This window comes from Macaca fascicularis, chromosome 6, assembly GCF_037993035.2.
Source record: "Macaca fascicularis isolate 582-1 chromosome 6, T2T-MFA8v1.1".
NCBI classification, from domain to species: Eukaryota; Metazoa; Chordata; class Mammalia; order Primates; family Cercopithecidae; genus Macaca; species Macaca fascicularis.
In genome coordinates, this window is record NC_088380.1 from 79,199,439 (window position 1) to 79,219,350 (window position 19,912).

General features: G+C 36.5%; 1 protein-coding gene across 2 annotated transcripts in view; it reads right to left on the bottom strand.

The window, feature by feature from the left end:
* The window catches only part of ANKRD31 (ankyrin repeat domain 31), a 160,933-nt gene that overhangs the window by 117,326 nt on the left and 23,695 nt on the right, over positions 1-19,912 (bottom strand). For both annotated transcript variants that reach the window (XM_045393864.3, XM_005557174.5), the window contains exons 4-6: positions 16,715-16,752; positions 12,293-12,369; positions 1,752-1,798 (exon numbers count right to left, since the gene is read on the bottom strand). In XM_045393864.3, the coding sequence (XP_045249799.2) occupies positions 1,752-1,798; positions 12,293-12,369; positions 16,715-16,752 (162 nt within the window). The remainder of the gene's footprint in view (positions 1-1,751; positions 1,799-12,292; positions 12,370-16,714; positions 16,753-19,912) is intronic.

Here is a 19,912-nt window from a genome sequence, read left to right on the forward strand (position 1 = left end):
AAACTAGTGTATATCAAGCAGTTCCATTTATAACCACAGAACCAGCCCAAACTGCCCCTACTTTGTTGGTAACAGAATGTCAAGTCATCTTGCAGGTATAACAGGGCCAAAAGTGCAAGTCATGTAGCGCAGCCAGAACCTTGAACAAAGAAGACTGAGAAATGACTGGAACCTGACCACTGGTACTCTTTCTGAAGCAAGAGGTCTGCTGGACACAAGATTTGGTGCTAAAATCCACCTAAATATACCTTACCGTAAATGGTCAAATTTGAAGCCTTCTAATCAGACTCTGTCAAACCAACATTCCTAAGTCCTTTCCCTTACGTTCTGCCCCTTAAAACCTGTTCCAGACCCCAAATAGACGACACAAATTTGAACTGCCTCTCCTGTCTCCTTGCTGGCCTGTCTCACAGTAAAGCCTTTTTTTTTTTTTTCCTCAAAAGCCAGTGCCACAGCATTGGCTTCTACGCACATCAGGCAGCAGGCCCATTTGCTTGATAACATACAAAGCCTAATGTCTTGCAAAAATGAGTTTTCTGGGGAAGAAAAAAATGGAGGCAGTAGAGAACAACAGGACTTTCCAAACCATGTGCATTGGGGGAACTTTAGGACACAGTGTTCTCCAAACATTTTTGTCCAAAAAATCCTTTCCTCAGAAGATCTATTAATATCATAGAGTACAAGTGATTTGGAAATAATGATATAGTCAGTAAATAATGAATGGTAGAGAGGGAGCAGTTACTTTGGTCAAGATTGCCAGAACTATCTGAAATAGATCCACAGAAGAACAGGTACTTATGCTAGAAAGTAAAGATTTGTGAAGGAGTGAAAGAATGGAGGAACACACATTTACTGAGCACCAACTAGGTGCCAGACACCATGAACCATCATTGCTCGGTCCTCACAATACCTGTAAAACAGCTATCGCTGTCCCTATCTTACAGATATAAACAGTTATCCTTGGAACCTAGACCTATCTGGTTTCCAAATTTTATGTTATTTCCCATCTTCTGGCTCCTGATTCAAGCAAAACCATGAAGGCAGGAATGTGTAAGGTATGGCTGAGATAAAGTAAGCTACAGGGACAACTCTGGGTGAGATGCCAAGACCCAGTCTCTACAAAAAAATTTAAAGAAAAAAATTAGCTGGGTGTGGCAGTATGGGCCTGTAGTCCCCGCTACTTGGGAGGCTGAGGTGAGAGGATCTCTTGAGCCCAAGAGTCCAAGGTGGCAGTGAGTTATGATCGATGGCACAACTGTACTCCAGCCTGGGCAACAAAGTGAGACTTTATCTCCAAAAAAAAAAAAAAAAAAAAAAAAGTAGGTATGGGTATACTGGGCTAGCTTGATTTCCCAGTATCCCTAAGGAAAGTGTGAGTTCATTTGTGAGCACAGCCAATCCTACAGTCCTCTGATTCTCCATAGCACCAAGTACAAAGCAAATCCAAAGCAGGAAGGAACTTTGTTACATTATCTCAGAAACTAGTTTGATAATAAGTTATGTATTTCTACTCTAGATAAAAAGTAAGAGACTTACAGTAGTGGATAAGAAACACAGATCAAGAAAACACTTTTATCAGCAATAAGGAAGAATAAATATGAAAGAGGTGATTAGACAAAAATAGATTTCTATTTACCGAAATGGTTTAGTCATATTCCTGCCTAGGGGAGGGTCTAATACTTTAATTGACACATTTTAAAAAAAATCTAAATCCACAATCTACATAGTTAATTTCTGTTATACAGACCAACCTTTTCTATGTGTGGCAAAACTTCAGGAGTTTCATCAGCCTCAGGCCCTAGAAAAGAACAATGAGTTTTCACTCCAGTTTCACGAAAGCACTAAAAACATACCTTCTCAGTTGGCATTTCATAATCATATAACTTAAACTCTCAGTCAAGTGACACATCTTATATTTTATTAATATTACATAAATTTATTGGTATGAAAGTATTATTTTGGAAATGAAGTTATAAAATTCTTCCATTTCTTAAAAAATATTTTATATAGCTCCAAAAAAATTGTAACTATTTGGAATTATTTTAGCTAAAAACCAAGAACCCTATTTTGGCTGAATTATTCTAAGTACAGCATTTGTAACTACATAAAGAAAAGACTATCTACTTTCTCGATGTCATTATCTCTTCCACTACAGGTACTTAAAGCTTAAATGAACTCATGCTGTCTGGAGTTAGGCATGAAAAGAAATGCCCCTTATAGGAGTCAAAAGGACAGGAGGTCATCCTAGACACTATGGAAGATTGTTGCATTGCCTCTGCGACTGCAAATTCACTATCCACTCTCACCCTGTCCCCTCTGAGCCAAGCTGGCAAACAGCAATTCACACCCAAGTTAGGTTAAAGGAGGATCTGGAAAAAAGATAGTTCTCCTATGTTGTTCCTTTTACATTTTTCTTTCTTTCCTTCCTTCCTCCCTCTCTCCCTCCCTCCCTCCCCCCCACCTGACCTCAAGTGATCCACTTGCCTTGGCCTCCCAAAGTGCTGGGATTACAGGTGTGAACCACCGCACCCAGTCCATTCTACTTTCATCATCAAGACCCAAGTATTCTGGCCAGGTGCGAGGTCAGGAGTTTGAGACCAGCCTGGCCAACAAGGTGAAATCCCGTCTCTACTAAAAATACAAAAATTAGCCAGCATGGTGGCACGTGCCTGTAATCCCAGCTACTTAGGAGGCTGAGGCATGAGAATTGCTTGAACCTGGGAGGCAGAGGTTGCAGTGAACCGAGACTGTGCCACTGCACTCCAGCCTGGGCAATAGAGCAAGACTTCGCCTCAAAAAAGAAAAGAAAAGAAAAGAAAAGAAAAGAAAAGAAAAGAAAAGAAAAGAAAAAAAGACCGAAATATTCTGACACACTTGAGTAGGAATTCAATTTTGGTTTATTTTGATTAGGTAATGTCTACATAGCTAAAGTAAAAGCAAGTAATTATCTACTGAACCTCAAAATGCATCCTCATAAGCAAGAGGGGTTTTTCAGGGGGAAAAATAAGCATAAATATTCTTGCTGAGCTTCATATCCTAAAAGATAATAGTAATAAACCCATTTTTTTCCCTCACTTCACCTTTGCAATTTGATGATAAAAAGCTATAGCATGATAAGCAAAATGTCATAAGAATAAGTAATTTCTTATGCTTGGTTTAGAATTATTCCTGTCAACAAGTGATGACATATTTCATTGTGTATATCCTACTTAACATTTTGTATCTCTACTTGCTTAAAATTTTAATACCAATGAAAGAAACATTTTAAAATAATAGATACATCTTCAACTATCTTTGTAAGGAGAGGTTTTTTTAAATAAAATTTCAGATCCTTGGGGGATTAGAATTCAAAAACAGAAAAAGAGAATTCACTTTTCTTCCTTCTCTGAATCATAAAGAAACAACTCTCATAGACATTTTCTCCCATGTTGTCTTTAACAACTTCATCTTCAAAACTATAAAGAAAAAAAAAAAAAAAAAAATCGAAGGCTCCCAATCATCTGAATGGACCCCTCTTGGCCATGGGCATTACAAAGCTGGTTCAGGCCTTGAAGGGAAGAAAGGGTCACACGTGCCTCATTACACCCTCCTCCCTTTTGAATTCAGGAAAAGCCAACCAGCGTTAACATCAACACCGACCTTAAGTCTGTTAAAAAACATTTATAATCTGCTCTGTCTGAACCCTGCTACCTGTAAGCTTCATCTGCATGATAAAACTTTGGTCTCCACAACCCCTTATCATCATAACACAGAGATTCAATTCTACTGATTCCAGGTCTTTAGATAATAACTCTTTCAACCAATTGCCAATCAGAACACCTTTGAATCCACCTATAAACTGGAAGTCCCTGCCCCCACCTTGCTTCTGGTTTGTCCCACCTTTCCAAACCAAACCAATGTACTTAATCTTACACATACTGATTGATGTCTCACATCTCCCTAAAATGTATAAAACTAGGCTGTGCCCTGACCACCTTGGGCGCATGTTCTCAGAGTCTCCTGACGGCTGTGTCACAGGCCATGGTCACTCATATTTGGCTCAGAATAAATCTCTTCAAATATTTTACAGAGTTTGACTCTTTTCGTTGACAAAATGATCATTCTTTTATGCCAACAGTTACTATTTTATAAACTTAATTAATAAAATATTTTACAGTAATTTGATTACTATATTAAAAATAAACACATTTAGAAGGAATTATCTTTTCTAACTACAAATTTTACTTAAGAGTTTTTACAAATACATAATTCTTGAATTTTTGTCTATCCTTTAATAAACCATAAAAAGATTTTCTTTCTTTTATTATTAGTCTAGGGTACATGTGCACAATATGTAGGTTTGTTACATATGTATACATGTGCCATGTTGGTGGGCTGCACCCATTAACTCATCATTTACATCAGCTATATCTCCTAATGCTATGCCTCACCCTCCCCCCTCTCCACAATAGGCCCTGGTGTGTGATGTTCCCCTTCCTGTGTCCAAGTGATCTCATTGTTCAATTCCCACCTATGAGTGAGAACATGTGGTGTTTGGTTTTCTGTTCTTGTGATAGTTTGCTGAGAATGATGGTTTCCAGCTGCATCCATGTCCCTACAAAGAACATGAACTCATCCTTTTTCATGGCTGCATAGTATTCCATGGTGTATATGTGCCACATTTTCTTAATCCAGTCTGTCACCAATGGACATCTGGGTTGATTCCAAGTCTTTGCTATTGTGAATAGTGCCACAATAAACATACATGTGCATGTGTCTTTATAGCAGCATGATTTATAATCCTTTGGGTATATACCCAGTAATGGGATGGCTGGGTCAAATGGTATTTCTAGTTCTAGATCCTTGAGGAATTGCCACACTGTTTTCCACAATGGTTGAACTAGTTTACAGACCCACCAACAGTGTAAAAGTGTTCCTATTTCTCCACATCCTCCCCAACACCTGTTGTTTCCTGACTTTTTAATGATTGCCATTCTAACTGGTGTGAGATGGTATCTCATTGTGGTTTTGATGTGCATTTCTCTGATGGCCAGTGATGATGAGCATTTTTTTATGTGTCTGTAGGCTGTATAAATGTCTTCTTTTGAGAAGTGTCTGTTCATATCCTTTGCCCACTTTTTGATGGGGTTGTTTGTTTTTTTCTTGTAAATTTGATTGAGTTCTTTGTAGGTTCTGGATATTAGCCCTTTATCAGATGAGTAGATTGCAAAAATTTTCTCCCATTATGTAGGTTGCCTGTTCACTCTGATGGTAGCTCCTTTTGCTGTGCAGAAGCTCTTTACTTTAACTAGATCCCATTTGTCAATTTTGGCTTTTGCTGCCATTGCTTTTGGTGTTTTAGACATGAAGTCCTTGCCCATGCCTATGTCCTGAATGGTATTACCTAGGTTTTCTTCTAGGGTTTTTATGGTTTTAGGTCTAACATTTAAGTCTCTAATCCATCTTGAATTAATTTTTGTATAAGGAGTAAGGAAAGGATCCAGTTTCAGCTTTCTACTTATGGCTAGCCAATTTTCCCAGCACCATTTATTAAATAGGGAATCTTTTCCCCACTTCTTGTTTTTGTCGGGTTTGTCAAAGATCAGATGGCCGTAGATGTGTGGTATTATTTCTGAGGGCTCTGTTCTGTTCCATTGGTCTATATCTCTGTTTTGGTACCAGTACCATGCTGTTTTGGTTACTGTAGCCTTGTCGTATAGTTTGAAGTCAGGTAGTGTGATGCCTCCAGCTTTGTTCTTTTTGCTTAGGATTGTCTTGGCAATGCAGGGTCTTTTTTGGTTCCATATGAACTTTAAAGCAGTTTTTTACAATTCTATGAAGAAAGTCATTGGTAGCTTAATGGGGATGGCACTGAATCTATAAATTACCTTGGGCAGTATGGCCACTTTCATGATATTGATTCTTCCTATCCAAGAGCATGGTATGTTCTTCCATTTGTTTGTGTCCTCTTTTATTTCACTGAGCAGTGGTTTGTAGTTCTCCTTGAAGAGGTCCTTCTCATCCCTTGTAAGTTGGATTCCTAGGTATTTTATTCTATTTGAAGCAATTGTGAATGAGAGTTCATTCATAGATTTGTCGCTCTGTTTGTCTGTTATTGGTGTATAAGAATGCTTGTGATTTTTGCACATTGATTTTGTATCCTGAGACTTTGCTGAAGTTTCTTATCAGCTTAAGGAGATTTTGGGCTGAGACAATGGGATTTTCTAAATATACAATCATGTCATCTGAAAACAGGGACAATTGGACTTCTTCTTTTCCTAACTGAATACCCTTGATTTCTTTCTCTTGCCTGACTGCCCTGGCCAGAACTTCCAACACTATGTTGAATAGGAGCGGTGAGAGAGGGCATCCCTGTCTTGTGCCAGTTTTCAAAGGGAATGTTTCCAGTTTTTGCCCATTCCGTATGATATTGGCTGCAGATCTGTCATAAATAGCTCTTATTATTTTGAGATACATTCATTCAATACCAAATTTATTGAGAGTGTTTAGCAAGAAGGGCTGTTGAATTTCATCAAAGGCCTTTTCTGCATCTATTGAGATGATCATGTGGTTTGTTTATATGATGGTTCTGTTTATATGATGGATTACGTTTATTGATTTGCATATGTTGAACCAGCCTTGTATCCCAGGGATGAAGCCCACTTGATCATGGTGGATAAGCTTTGTGATGTGCTGCTGGATTCGGTTTGCCAGTATTTTATTGAGGATTTTTGCATCGATGTTCATCAGGGATATTGGTCTAAAATTCTCTTTTTTTGTTGTGTCTCTGCCAGGCTTTGGTATCAGGATGATGTTGGCCTCAAAAAATGAGTTAGGGAGGATTCCCTCTTTTTCTATTGATTGGAATAGTTTCAGAAGGAATGGTACCAGCTCCTCCTCGTACCTTTGGTAGAATTTGGTTGTGAATCCATCTGGTCCTGGACTTTTTTTGGTTGGTAGGCTATTAATTATTGCCTCAATTTCAGAGCCTGCTGTTGGTCTATTCAGGGATTCAACTTCTTCCTGGTTTAGTCTTGGGAGAGTGTATGTGTCCAGGAATTTATCCATTTCTTCTAGGGTTTCTAGTTTATTTGCGTAGAGGTGTTTATAGTATTCTCTGATGGTAGTTCGTATTTCTGTGGGATTGGTGGTGATATCCCCTTTATCATTTTTTATTGTGTCTATTTGATTCTTCTCTCTTTTCTTCTTTATTAGTCTTGCTAGTGGTCTACCAATTTTGTTGATCATTTCAAAAAACCAGCTCCTGGATTCATTGATTTTTTGAAGGGTTTTTTGTGTCTCTATCTCCTTCAGTTCTGCTCTGATCTTAGTTATTTCTTGCCTTCTGCTAGCCTTTGAATGTGTTTGCTCTTGCTTCTCTAGTTCTTTTAATTGTGATGTTAGGGTGTCAATTTTAGATCTTTCCTGCTTTCTCTTGTGGGCATTTAGTGCTATACATTTCCCTCTACATACTGCTTTAAATGTGTTCCAGAGATTCTGGTATGTTGTATCTTTGTTCTGCTTGGTTTCAAAGAACATCTTTATTTCTGCCTTCAATTCGTTAAGTACCCAGTAGTCATTCAGGAGCAGGTTGTTCAGTTTCCATGTAGCAGAGAGGTTTTGATTGAGTTTCTTAGTCCTGAGTTCTAGTTTGATTGCATTGTGGTCTGAGAGACAGCTTGTTATAATTTCTGTTCTTTTACATTTGATGAGGAGTGTTTTACTTCCAACTACCTGGTCAATTTTGGAATAAGTGCGATGTGGTGCTGAGAAGAATGTATATTCTGTTGATTTGGGGTGGAGAGTTCTGTAGATGTCTATTAGGTCCACTTGGTGCAGAGCTAAGTTCAATTCCTGGATATTCTTGTTAACTTTCTGTCTCATTGATCTGTCTAATGTTGACAGTGGGTGTTAATGTCTCCCATTATTATTGTATGGGAGTCCAAGTCTCTTTGTAAGTCTCTAAGGACTTGCTTTATGAATCTGGGTGCTCCTATATTGGGTGCATATATATTTAGGATAGTTAGTTCTTCTTGTTTAATTGATCACTTTACCATTATGTAATGGCCTTCATTGTCTCTTTTGATCTTTGTTGGTTTAAAGTCTGTTTTATCAGAGACTAGGACTGCAATCCTTGCCTTTTTTTGTTTTCCATTTGCTTGGTAGATCTTCCTCCATCCCTTTATTTTGAGCCTATGTGTGTCTCTGCATGTGAGAGGGGTCTCCTGAATACAGCAAACTGATGGGTCTTGACTATTTATCCAATTTGCCATTCTGTGTCTTTTAATTGGACCATTTAGCCCATTTACATTTAAGGTTAATATTGTTATGTGTGAACTTGATCCTGTCATTATGATATTAGCTGGTTATTTTGCTCATTAGTTGATGCAGTTTCTTCCTAGCATCGATGGTCTTAAAAGAATTTTCAAATTTTCTACTTTCACTTTAGAGAGGCAAAATGTAATGATATACATGAGAAATAATTCTAAAGCATCAAATTCAAAGAAAATGGCCAGAGAAGCATGGTTTAACATATACACAAAATTTAACTTATACACAGATGTTTTAAGGCCAAAGCTATTATATTTGCTTAAGATAGTTGGCTTATCTTTATCTTTCTACAATTTGGTTAGAATTTACCCTTTGAATTGGGACAAAGGTCTGTATTAGAACACAGTCAGCTATAAAAGCTAATAATTTAATAATTTACTTGTACGTGATTTAACCTATAGTCTGGAATTATAATAAAATGAGCTTCTTGTTCTGAATACTCTGAAAGGAGTAAAGGCAAGAAAGAACTGCAATGAAGTGCCAGAATGGAAGAGAACTACCAGTTCTATGGATCTCTAGTCACAGCTGCTTTAGGGCAGCAAGAAACACACAAAGCAATAATCCTGGTGCATGTGGCACTATTTTTTTATTTTTTATTTTTTAGAGGTGGGGGTATTGCTTTGTCACCCAGGCTGTAATGCAGTGGCACAATCATAGCCCACTGACACTTCAAATTCCTGGGCCCAAGGGATCCTTCCAATTCAGTCTCCCTAGTAGCTGGGACTATAGGCATGCACTACCTCACCTGGCCATGTGGCACTTTTAAAGGAACAGCCTATGAGACTTGTGACTCAGAAGTTCGAGGAGAGTGGTGACAACAGTGCACAGATGCCAATGGCATCACAAGGCATCAATGGCTGGCACTCAGGAGGCCAAATGGGCAGGAGGTTGGAGTCATGGGAATATATGACATAGTGGAACCCTGTTTTAAAATAAATACTAGAATTGGGTATGATAAAAATAAAAATAAATTTTTGTGTAAATATTGATGACACCTGCTAAAGTCAAAACCCAAAGGAGAGGCCAGGCGTGGCAGCTTACACCTGTAATCCCAGCACTTTGGGAGGCCGAGGCGGGTGGATCACATGAGGTCACAAGTTTAAGACTAGCCTGGCCAACATGGTGAAACCCTGTCTCTAATAAAAATACAAAAATTAGCCAGGCATGGTGGTGCATGCCTGTAATCCCAGCTACTCAGGAGGCTGAGGCAGGAGAATCACTTGATCCCCAGAGATGGAGGTTGCAGTGAGCAGAGATAGTGCCACTGCACTCCAGTCTGGGAGACAGAAAGAGGCTCTATCTCAAAAAAAGAAAAAGAAAAAGAAAAAAGAAAATACCCAAAGGTGAAAGGAATGCCCAGGGCATGACATTATCCATGACACCTCTGTCTGAAATTGTTCAATACATTATTACAAAAAAAAAAAAAGACTTCACCCTCTAAGATGATATAAATACAGCTTTATAAACACAATTCTTTTTGTTTAATCTATAACTACATCTTGTAAAAAGTGCTAAATAGTTTTTACTAAATTTGGAGGTTATGTTTGGCATACTCTGAATTATATTAGGCCATTTGATACTTATTAAACCTTTTAAAAATCACAAAGTTTTTTTATATTTAAAGAGGAACATTAATTACCACTTACACTTACATTTGTTTAATGATTAATTTATTAAACTTCCATATCTAAGACAGGAAAACTTGAAAATTACTATTTAACATTTAAACATTGATAACAAACTTAAATTTCCTTAAACAATTTAAACTAAAAATTTGACATAACTTTTTACGATTTCAAAGATATAAAAGACTACTGCTCTTAAACTAATTCTAAAATAACAGTATCATTGGTGTAATTCATTCTTCTTTATTTCTATAGTTATTCTTATACCTTTTTAAGATTAAAGTAATACTCTGACACCTTTCCAGGGTTACAGACTACCTGATATTTTGTTGGGGCATGAGATTATTTCTCTCAAGATTATTCTACCTGACCAGCCAATTATCTGGCTTTACTTGAAAATAAATACCTTGAACTTCACAAAGTTTACTTTTTGTAATCTAATGTTTTGTCCCAGAATGTTTTAAGTTTTACTTGGTTGGTGTTACAAAAGCTTTTGTCTTGTCACTTATTATGTACTGATAAGTTATGTAGTATTATTAGAAACTTATTCCTGCCATTTAGTATCTTATAATGATAGGCAGGGCCATCTAAGGCTTTTATTTACTAAGAGATAAGGATCTAGTCTCTGCAGAAAAGTCTCCTTAATTGGATACCAGGTTAATTTGTCATCTGGGGACACAGACCCCACTTTATACGTTTTATGTGTCACTGCTGGTACTGTGTGGTGGGCCTTTCTTTCCTTGGTACAATTCTTACTTTTTCCAGGACCGCCTGACTCTTTCCCTACTTAAACAGTGATAAACAAAAAATCCTATGATTTATAAATAGATATGTATTTAATTAAAAAATCAAAATGCACAGATATTAACAGGCCCCCATTTCTTAGTCATTAAAACTTTCTTTTTTGAGATAGGGTCTCACTCTGTCACCTGGGCTGTAAACATGGCTCATGCAGTCTCAACCTCCTGGGCTCAAGCTATCCTCCCACCTCAGTGCAACATGCACCACCATACCTAGATAATTGTGTGCATGTGTGTGTAGCGACAGGGGTCTTGCTGTGATTCCGAGGCTGGTCTCGAACTCTTAGGCTCAAGCAATTATCCTGGCTCAGCCTCCCAAAGTGTTGGATTACAGGTGTGAGCCACCACATCCAGCCCATTCTTAAACATCCTGCTATAGTTGCTTTTCTTTTTGTATTGAGACAATCTTTTGTACACTCTTAACATTTTTTGAGTATCATTATGAACTCATAGTCTTTTCACAAACTTATTTCTATGAACTCTAAATTACTGGATTTTTATCCCTACTTAATGTATCAGTTTGGCCAGTTTATCACAGTTTGGCCATAGCACCATTGAGCTAACCATTTATTACTCCAGCACTGGCCTCAGACATCCTTGAAAGCATCCTTGCTTTTCAGTAATAATGATACATTCAGGCTCATCCTGATATTGTCATGCTCCAAAATGGATCAGCTACCCTTTAAGAATCCCTGGTTTATTTAGCATTCACACCCTTGGCACCCATATGCCTGGTGTATAGCAGGCTTAATAAATATTTGTTAAAAGAATAAACCATATTAAAGACCAAACTCTAGACACTAAAAGTACACATAAGAGCTGGTGGTGGGCAAAAGTGGTACTGCTTTGTTGCGTAGCAACAGAGCAAGAGAAGACAGAGCTTTTTAAAGTTATCTTTCCAAAATGTTATCAAGTCCTTGCATCCTTTTCTTATAATACTAGGTTTCATTGAACACTATAAATATTTACTACACTGTGACACAATATACCTGACATTCACTCTGGAGGAAGCATTGGTAGACACCGCAAAAAGATAGACAGCTATCCTCTAATATAGCTCAAACCAAGGCAAAACTGGCCTGTGGCCTGTGTCAAGAAAAACATGAAATTCTTATTAAAAATATTATGAACATAGGAAATAAACTTTGTTTTCAAATTTCAGCCCCCAAATCACATTTTGAGTAGCAGATACTAATGGCACCTGAGCTGCTACTCCCATAGGTAACTCTATTAACCATGATCTAAGTCAATAGCAACACTCATTTCATATTTATAAATGTATGGTAAGCCAGGCTCAGTAGAGCATGCCTGTAGCCCCAACTATTTGGGAGGCTAAGGCAGGATAATTTGCCTGAGCCCAGGAGGTCAAAGCTAATCTAAGCAACATAGCAAGACCCCATCTCTACCAAAAAAAAAACTATACATCTATATATCTAGATAGATATATAGATATATATAATTGACCAGACTAGTTGTAAATAAATGTATATCTAACTAAGTCTTCTATTTTTAGGCAAAGACTAATTTCCTTTATATGACTCTACCATGAAAACATACCTTCACTATTTTGGTGGTTCAATGAAAGTCCAGACTGGTGAAACGACCCAATGAACATTGAACAATTTTTTCTAGTCCTAAAAAATCAATTAATTAATAAAAATAAATGTTAAAGTGAAAGAAAAAATAGTGTTTCTCATTCAAATACAATTTAATTTTTCATTTTCACTTAAAAGGCTTTCCAAATAGGATACTTTTTTTGCTATATCATTCCAATTATTTTTACAATTATTACCAATTTTTTAACATTTTCATTTCAAGTAACTGCAAAAATGAAGGAAAGAGCTGAAAAATAATAAATGACCTAAGGAGTGTATACAAGCTAAACTACATTTAGGTCTAAAAGTGACTTTGGATGTGACTGTCTGCCAAATAGCGGTAGGAAGGTCAGGGAGAAAATGGTCCTGAAATATGTAGTTTGCCTAGCTACATCATCAAATACACTAATAGTTTGTCATTACAGTTTTAGATGTAAGCAAAAGTCATTAATGATAAATTTCTCCAGGCATTACTTACCATTCTTGTATTTCACAGCAGGCAAAGAAAAGGTAGGGAATACCAAAGGGAAGAAGTTAAAAAGCAAAATAAGGGTCATGCCTAATCTGCAATTTTGATCATCTGCCCTGTGATAATTAAAAGCTGATTAAAGAAAGGCAATCAGCTAACTATATTTTTTCTCAGCCTAATTTACTGCATAAATGTAATCAAGACACCTTCCTTTAAAAAAAAAAAAAAAAAAAAAAAAGCCTCTTGTTTCAGCTGTTTTAAGAGCAGTTTTTAATGCAGCAGGCACAGCTACTGGAATCCTACGCAAGAATAATAAATTAACCATTCTCTCCTGTCCAAAAACAGAAGTGATCAATATAAGCTGCCTTCAAATAAAAATGAGACTATTCATGTAGAATGATAATTTTTGAAGCAACTAGAAAAGAATGCTGATTTTTTTCCTAAGGTGTGATTCTTTAAGAACAAGCTGATTGAAAACAAAATAAAACTATAGTTTGAGTTAACAACAGAATTTTTTTCCCTTAATTGCAAGAGTATTTAGGATACAATCTGAAAACTGAGCAAAGCATCATCTAAATTACTACAAATAGTTATTTATGTTAGGTAAGACTACAAACAACGTAAAGGTCCAGTAGTAGAGGAATAATTAAATGAATTATAGTAAAGTCAGTAATACAATAAGGTATTATAAGGTCATCAAAATTCACATTTTTAAAAACATTATGCAACAAGAAAATAACTTTGACAAACAATTACTTAAAATTTAAAAACAGGATACAAAACTATCTGCAAGATGATCCCAATTTTATAGAAAGTATTAACAAAAGCAAAAATATAAATAAAGCCTAACATAAAATGCATCAAAATGTTAACAAATGGTTCTCTAGGTGGGGAGAATATGGATGCTATATTAGTCTTCCTTCATCTTTTCTTTTTTCTACTTCTCTAAATGTTGGTAGCTGGGGCAAAAGAGTTATTTTACAACAATAGCAGTTTTCAAACTTTTTGATCTTCAGACTCCTTTATACTCTTAAAAATTATTGGTGTCTTATACTTATTTATATTTACATATTAGAAACTAAAATGAAGAACAAAATTAAATATATATAAATTTTTAAATGATAGCAATAATCCAGGAACATATTAATATATTTTTATGAAAAATTATCTTTCCCAAAATGAAAAAAATTAGTGAGAAAAGTTGCAATGTTTGACATTTTAAAAAATCTCTTTAATGTGTGGCTTAAATGAAAGATGACTATCATCCTATATCTGCTACTGCATTCAATCTGTTGCCATATATAATTTTATTTGAAGTATACAACAAACATGTGGCTTCACACAGATATAGAGTTGGAAAAGGGAGGAGTATTTTAGTAGCCTTTTTGGATAATTGTGAATATTGCCTGGGTACAGAAAATAATATGCCAAAATATGACATCATGTCATGCTGAGTACTCTGAATTAAAGAAAATTGAAAGGCCTCAGAAATAAGCTTCAGAACCAAGGTCTCCATCTGATCTTCCCTCTCACCCCCCACCCCATTTCTCTGATCTTTTCTTTCTTGAAGCACCTGAAGGGACTCTCTCCAGAATTTCCTTATCTGACTGAAAAACTTTCTTGAAAAAATAAAATAAAATGGTCTTAAAATCCCCTCCCTAGGAATCTCATTAAACAACCAGGAAAGATTAACCATCAGAGAAAACACTAAAAGTCTCTAAGGCCAGGACAGGACACCATGTCCAGACAAATTCTTTATCTATTCTTCTGACAGCAGCACCAAGAGATTACTCAATACTTTATCTGCATAAGACAACCTTTGTTCAGAATGAAGTTCTGTCTCTCATCTTCCCATCAATTCCCCCAAAACTTAGAGGAAGTTGTCCCAGGCCATTGTTTTTTGGGCATATTCATTTCCCCTGAAAATCATTTACTGCTATAACCTCCATCTCCTCTTCCCCTGTGAATAATGGTGTATAAACATCTGGACCTCACTGGGTTATTGGGTAACCACACTCCTGTGATTTTCCCCCATGTACATTAAATAAACTTTATATGCCTTTTTATTCTATAAATCTGTCTTTTGTCTGTTCATTTTCAGCAAACCTTCATTGGGGATACAGGACGCTTTCCCCCTCTACCCCTAAAATATTCTTTTTCAATATTATAGCCAAATTATTTAATCAACGATACTTTCCTAAAAGGGAAATGTAGGAAACTGAAGCAAAATTAATGAACTTTTTGCATTCTATTACATTAAAACCCACAGTCTATCCTGCACTTTTGAATGGGTCTTTTACCTATACATGATTTTGTAACATCATGCATTGGTCTTTTAGAAAATACTTATGCACTGAGTTATGTACGTTTTCTTAATGTTGACACATTTCATTATAAAATATCAAAAAAATCACCTCTCAAGTTAAAAAAAAAAAGGTGAAACCAGTTTTCTTCCAATGCTTACAACTCAAACAAGTGCACAGGTGTTTTACTCAAGATAAACATGACGGCTGCACACAGTGGCTCACACCTGTAATCCCATCACTGTGGGAGGCCCAGGCGGGTGGATCACTCGAGGCTAGGAGCTCAAGACCAGCATGGCCAACATGGCAAAACCCTGTCTCTACTAAAAATACAAAAATTAGCCAGACAAGGTGGCGCACACCTGTAGTCCCAGCTACTTGGGAGGCTGAGGGACAAAAATTGCTTGAATCTGGGAGACGGAGGTTGCAGTAACCCAAGATCGCACCACTGCACTCCAGTCTGGGTGACAGAGTGAGACTCTGGTTCAAAAAAAAGATAGACATCACATATCAGTATGCACAGAAATGCTTTAAGCATACTTTCCATTTCATCACACAGAATATTAAAAATATATATACTCAAAGGTGGAGACTTACTAAAATTAATAATTTTCCTGCCTCATCAAACACAAATTCTATTAAGTGAAACTGCCTTCTTTTTATTTTTGTAACTGAGAGCACGTATCAGTGAAAAAACACAATGACTACTAGTATTCTTTGGTGCCATTGCCTTGATTCCTACTAAGACTCCAGCATTTTATCCACCATTACTATAGCACTATTGTGCAAATGTAGATACCATGAAATAGGCAACTAATGTGTTAGTATTATTACGAAAATAGTTTTGACCTCACAGACCCTCTAAAAGAATCTCATGGACTCCCGAAGTGTTCACAGACCATACTTTGAGAATCATTGTTTTAAAAGAACTGAAAGGATAGTTTCTTTTTCTTTCTTTCTTTTTTTTTTTTTTTTTTTTTTTTTTTTGAGACAGAGTCTCATCTCACTCTGTTGCCCAGGCTGGAGTGCAGTGGCACGATCTCAGTTCACTGCAACTTCCACTTCCCAAGCTCAAGCAATTCTCATGCCTCAGTCTCCCGAATAGCTGGGATTACAGACGCTCACCAACACGCCCGGCTAATTTGGTATTTTTTATTAGAGATGGAGCTTCACCATATTAGCCAGGCTGGTCTCGAACTCCCGACCTCAGGTGATCTGCCTGCCTCAGCCTCCCAGAGTGCTAGGATTACAGGTGTGAGCCACTACGCCTGGTCGAGTTTCTTAAGGTATAATAATTGTATGAAGTCTAATTTCAGTAAGTTTTACAAAATCTTCCTTCATGCTGTTTTTATTTGCAGCCCCTTCATAAATTTGCTATGCTTTAAATTCGCTTTTAAAATAATAGAGAACTAAGTTAATCTGATTTAATGCTTCTTATGAAATAAAACTTATCTAGAACGTGTGTAAAATAACATATATTTTTGCTACAAAATGGGCAATTATTCAAAAATATACAACAATTCTAAAACTCTTAAAAATGAATATTCATCTTAGATGTGCAAAATGACAAAAATACCTACAATATAATGAAGCCAAAAACTAGTGTACTTACTGTAACAGAGCTTGATTTCGTTCTGTTTCATCTTGAGACTGCCAGGAAAAAAAACAGTTTTTTCCAACTGATAAATGTGAATTCAACGCAACAAGCTAAAAAAATTAATATTTAAAGTAAATTTTGTGTTATTCTTCCTTAGTTTATTTTTATTGTGGTAAAATACACATAAAATTTACCGTCTATTTACTATCTGTACATTTTTAAGTGTACAGTTCTCTGGCATTAAGTATACTCACACTGTTGTACAACCAAGACCACCATGCACCTCCAGAACTTTTCCATTTTCCCAAACTGAAACTCCATGCTCATTATAATAACAGTAACTCCCCACTCCCCTCTCCACAACCCATGGCAGCCACCATTCTGCTTTCTGTCTTTATTGATTTACTACTCTAGAAACATCATATAAAAGATATAAAATTTTAATCATTCTGTGACTAGCTTATTTCGCTTGGTAGAACATATTCAAGGTTAATCTATGTTGTGGCATGTATCTGCATTTCCTTCCATTTTAAAGCTGAATAATATTCTATTGTATGTATGCACCACATTTGATGGACACTTGCAGTGTCCTATTTATTGATGGACATCTATTGATGGACACTTGCAGTGCTTCCACCTTTTTTGGTTACTGAGAATAATGCTGCCATGAACATGTGTATACAAATATATCTATTCAAGTCCCTGCTTTCACTTCTTCAGCATATACAATCAGAAGTGAAATTGCTAAATCATTAAGGTGATTCTATGTTTAACTTTTTTAAGGAATAGCCATACCGTTTTCCACAGCAGTTGCATCACTATACATTCCCATCTGCTATGTACAAGGGTTCCAATTTCTCTACATTCTTGCCAACACTTGTTATTTTTGGGTTTTTTGAAAAAAAAAAAAAAAGTCATCACAATGAGTGAAAAGTGGTATTTCATTGTGATTTTGATTTGCATTTCCCTAATGATTAGTGATACTGAGCATCTGTTCATTGACCATTTTTATATCTTATTTGGTGAAATGTCTACTTGAGCCCTTTACTCATTTTCTAATTCAGTTTTTTTGTTTTTTCTCTTGTGGAGTTGTAAGAATTCTTTATATATTCTGTAAAGCATGCATGATTTGCAAATATTTTCTCCCATTCCATAAGATGCTTTTACACTCTGTTGATGGTATACTTTGATGCTCAAAAGTTTTTAATTTTTATGTAATCTAACTTATTTTTTCTTTTGTTGACTGTGCTTTTGGTGTGATAACTGAGAAATCGTTGCCAAATCCAATGTCATGATACTCTTCTCCAATGTTTTCTTCTAAGAGTTTTATAGTTTTGGCTCTTCTGTCTTTATCATAACTCCTTTCCACAAAAAAAAAAAGATAAAAAAAAAGTAGAACTTAAGTGAAGAGAAAGAGAAGTGTTCTTTTTTTAATTCCTAGTTTTTTCCTCTTCATTAATATGTGATGATTCTGAACAGCCATTCTTGTCCAGTTCTGAGTTTTAATATTTCCCCTAAGAACCAGAAATTATATGACCTTTGTGTTACAGTGTAAAATACTAACTGGGCAGGGTGCAGTGGGTCACATCTGTAATCCTAGCACTTTGGGAGGTCAATTTGGGCAGACAGCTTGAGCCCAGGAGCTGGAGACCAGCCTAGGAAACATGGTAAAACCCAGTCTCTACCAAAAAAAAATACAAAAAAATTAGCCAGGCATGGTGGCCCATGCCTATAGTTTCAACTGTCTAGGAGGCTGAGGTGGAAAGGTCACCTGAACCCAGGGAGGTTGAGGCTGCAGTGAGCTATGATTGCACCACTGCATCCCAGCCTGGATGACAGAGACCCCATCTCAAAACTGATTCTGCCTAATTCTTAATTAATATCAGAAAATCTGAAGTTGTTGTGTCCCTTTCAAAAAAGATAAAATGCACTGACAATATGCTTCCATTTTAAGAGTTCACAACATACTGGCTTTTGTCACTTTAAAAGGAATCTTTACTGTTAATATTAGCATCAAAGATCTTTAGTAAAAGACTTCTCTTTAGGGGCCCTTTATGTTTGTTTCTAAGATCAGTTATAAAGCTCTCTGAAAATAAAGCCATTAGGCTGAACTTGCAAGCATTTTCATGATTACACTAATACCAATACAGAGCTAATGTCACTCCATACAGGTGGGGGCTGGAGATGTTAACTCGTTAATTAACAATATGCAAGTTATGTCAAAAAATACAAACAAAGCAATGTGATAACCTCAACCTTCTCCAATTAATGCTCAGTATTATTTATTGATAATGCATCCCTAAACACTCCAAAGTTACATTAGTTTCACACCTATATACTTCCTAAGTAGGCTTTACAGAGCTCAGAGGCCAGAGATAAGAAGAAATGTCAAGAGACAAACCCAGACGCTTCCAAGAATTAATTCAACAGGGTATACTTACACACAAGATATTTCTGTGTCTCTGCAAAGTAATTTTTCAAATATTTGTAATATTCACTTCATTTATCTTACTAAAGGACCAGTGACTTTTCCTGTTGAGGACTAATTATTCGTTTGACTCTACCTACATAAGGTTCTACACTGAACTCCTGGGCTCAAGCTATCTGCCCATGTTGGCCTCCAAAAGTGCAAAAGGTAAATGCAAAAGGTAAGAAAGCAAGTAGGAAGGAAGGTTGCTCCTGACAGCTGATTTTTTTCCTCCTCTATAGACAGAACTACCAACCAAGAGCTAATGCCATTGAATAAAAGTGGGGGCTGGAGCTGTTAATTTGTTAATGAACAATATGCAGGAATACATGTCAATTTTTTCATAAGAAACACCAAATTGGTATCTATCTTTTTAATACATGTGACTGCACTTTCCCCTGTCTTTACCCCACTGCATTTTGACAAGGCCATTAAACTGCAGTTTTCTTGTTGTTGTTGTTGTTGTTGTTGTTATTGTTTTGGAGCTAGGATGTGAGAGGTAAGAGAGGTTAATTGTGTTAATTTAGAGGATTTAGAAAAGAAGCAAATATATTTCTATACCCTCAACCAAAAAAGCAATCTCCTGCTATCTGAGAACATCGTCTTTCACTGATTTATGGATAACTGGGAGTGGAGTGGAAGAAGTCTGGCTTGCCGGATCAGCCCAACCAATCCTGGCTCTCCATGACACACTGAATGTCTCACACAAACTACCTTCACATTTGATAGACCAGAATAGCAGTTAC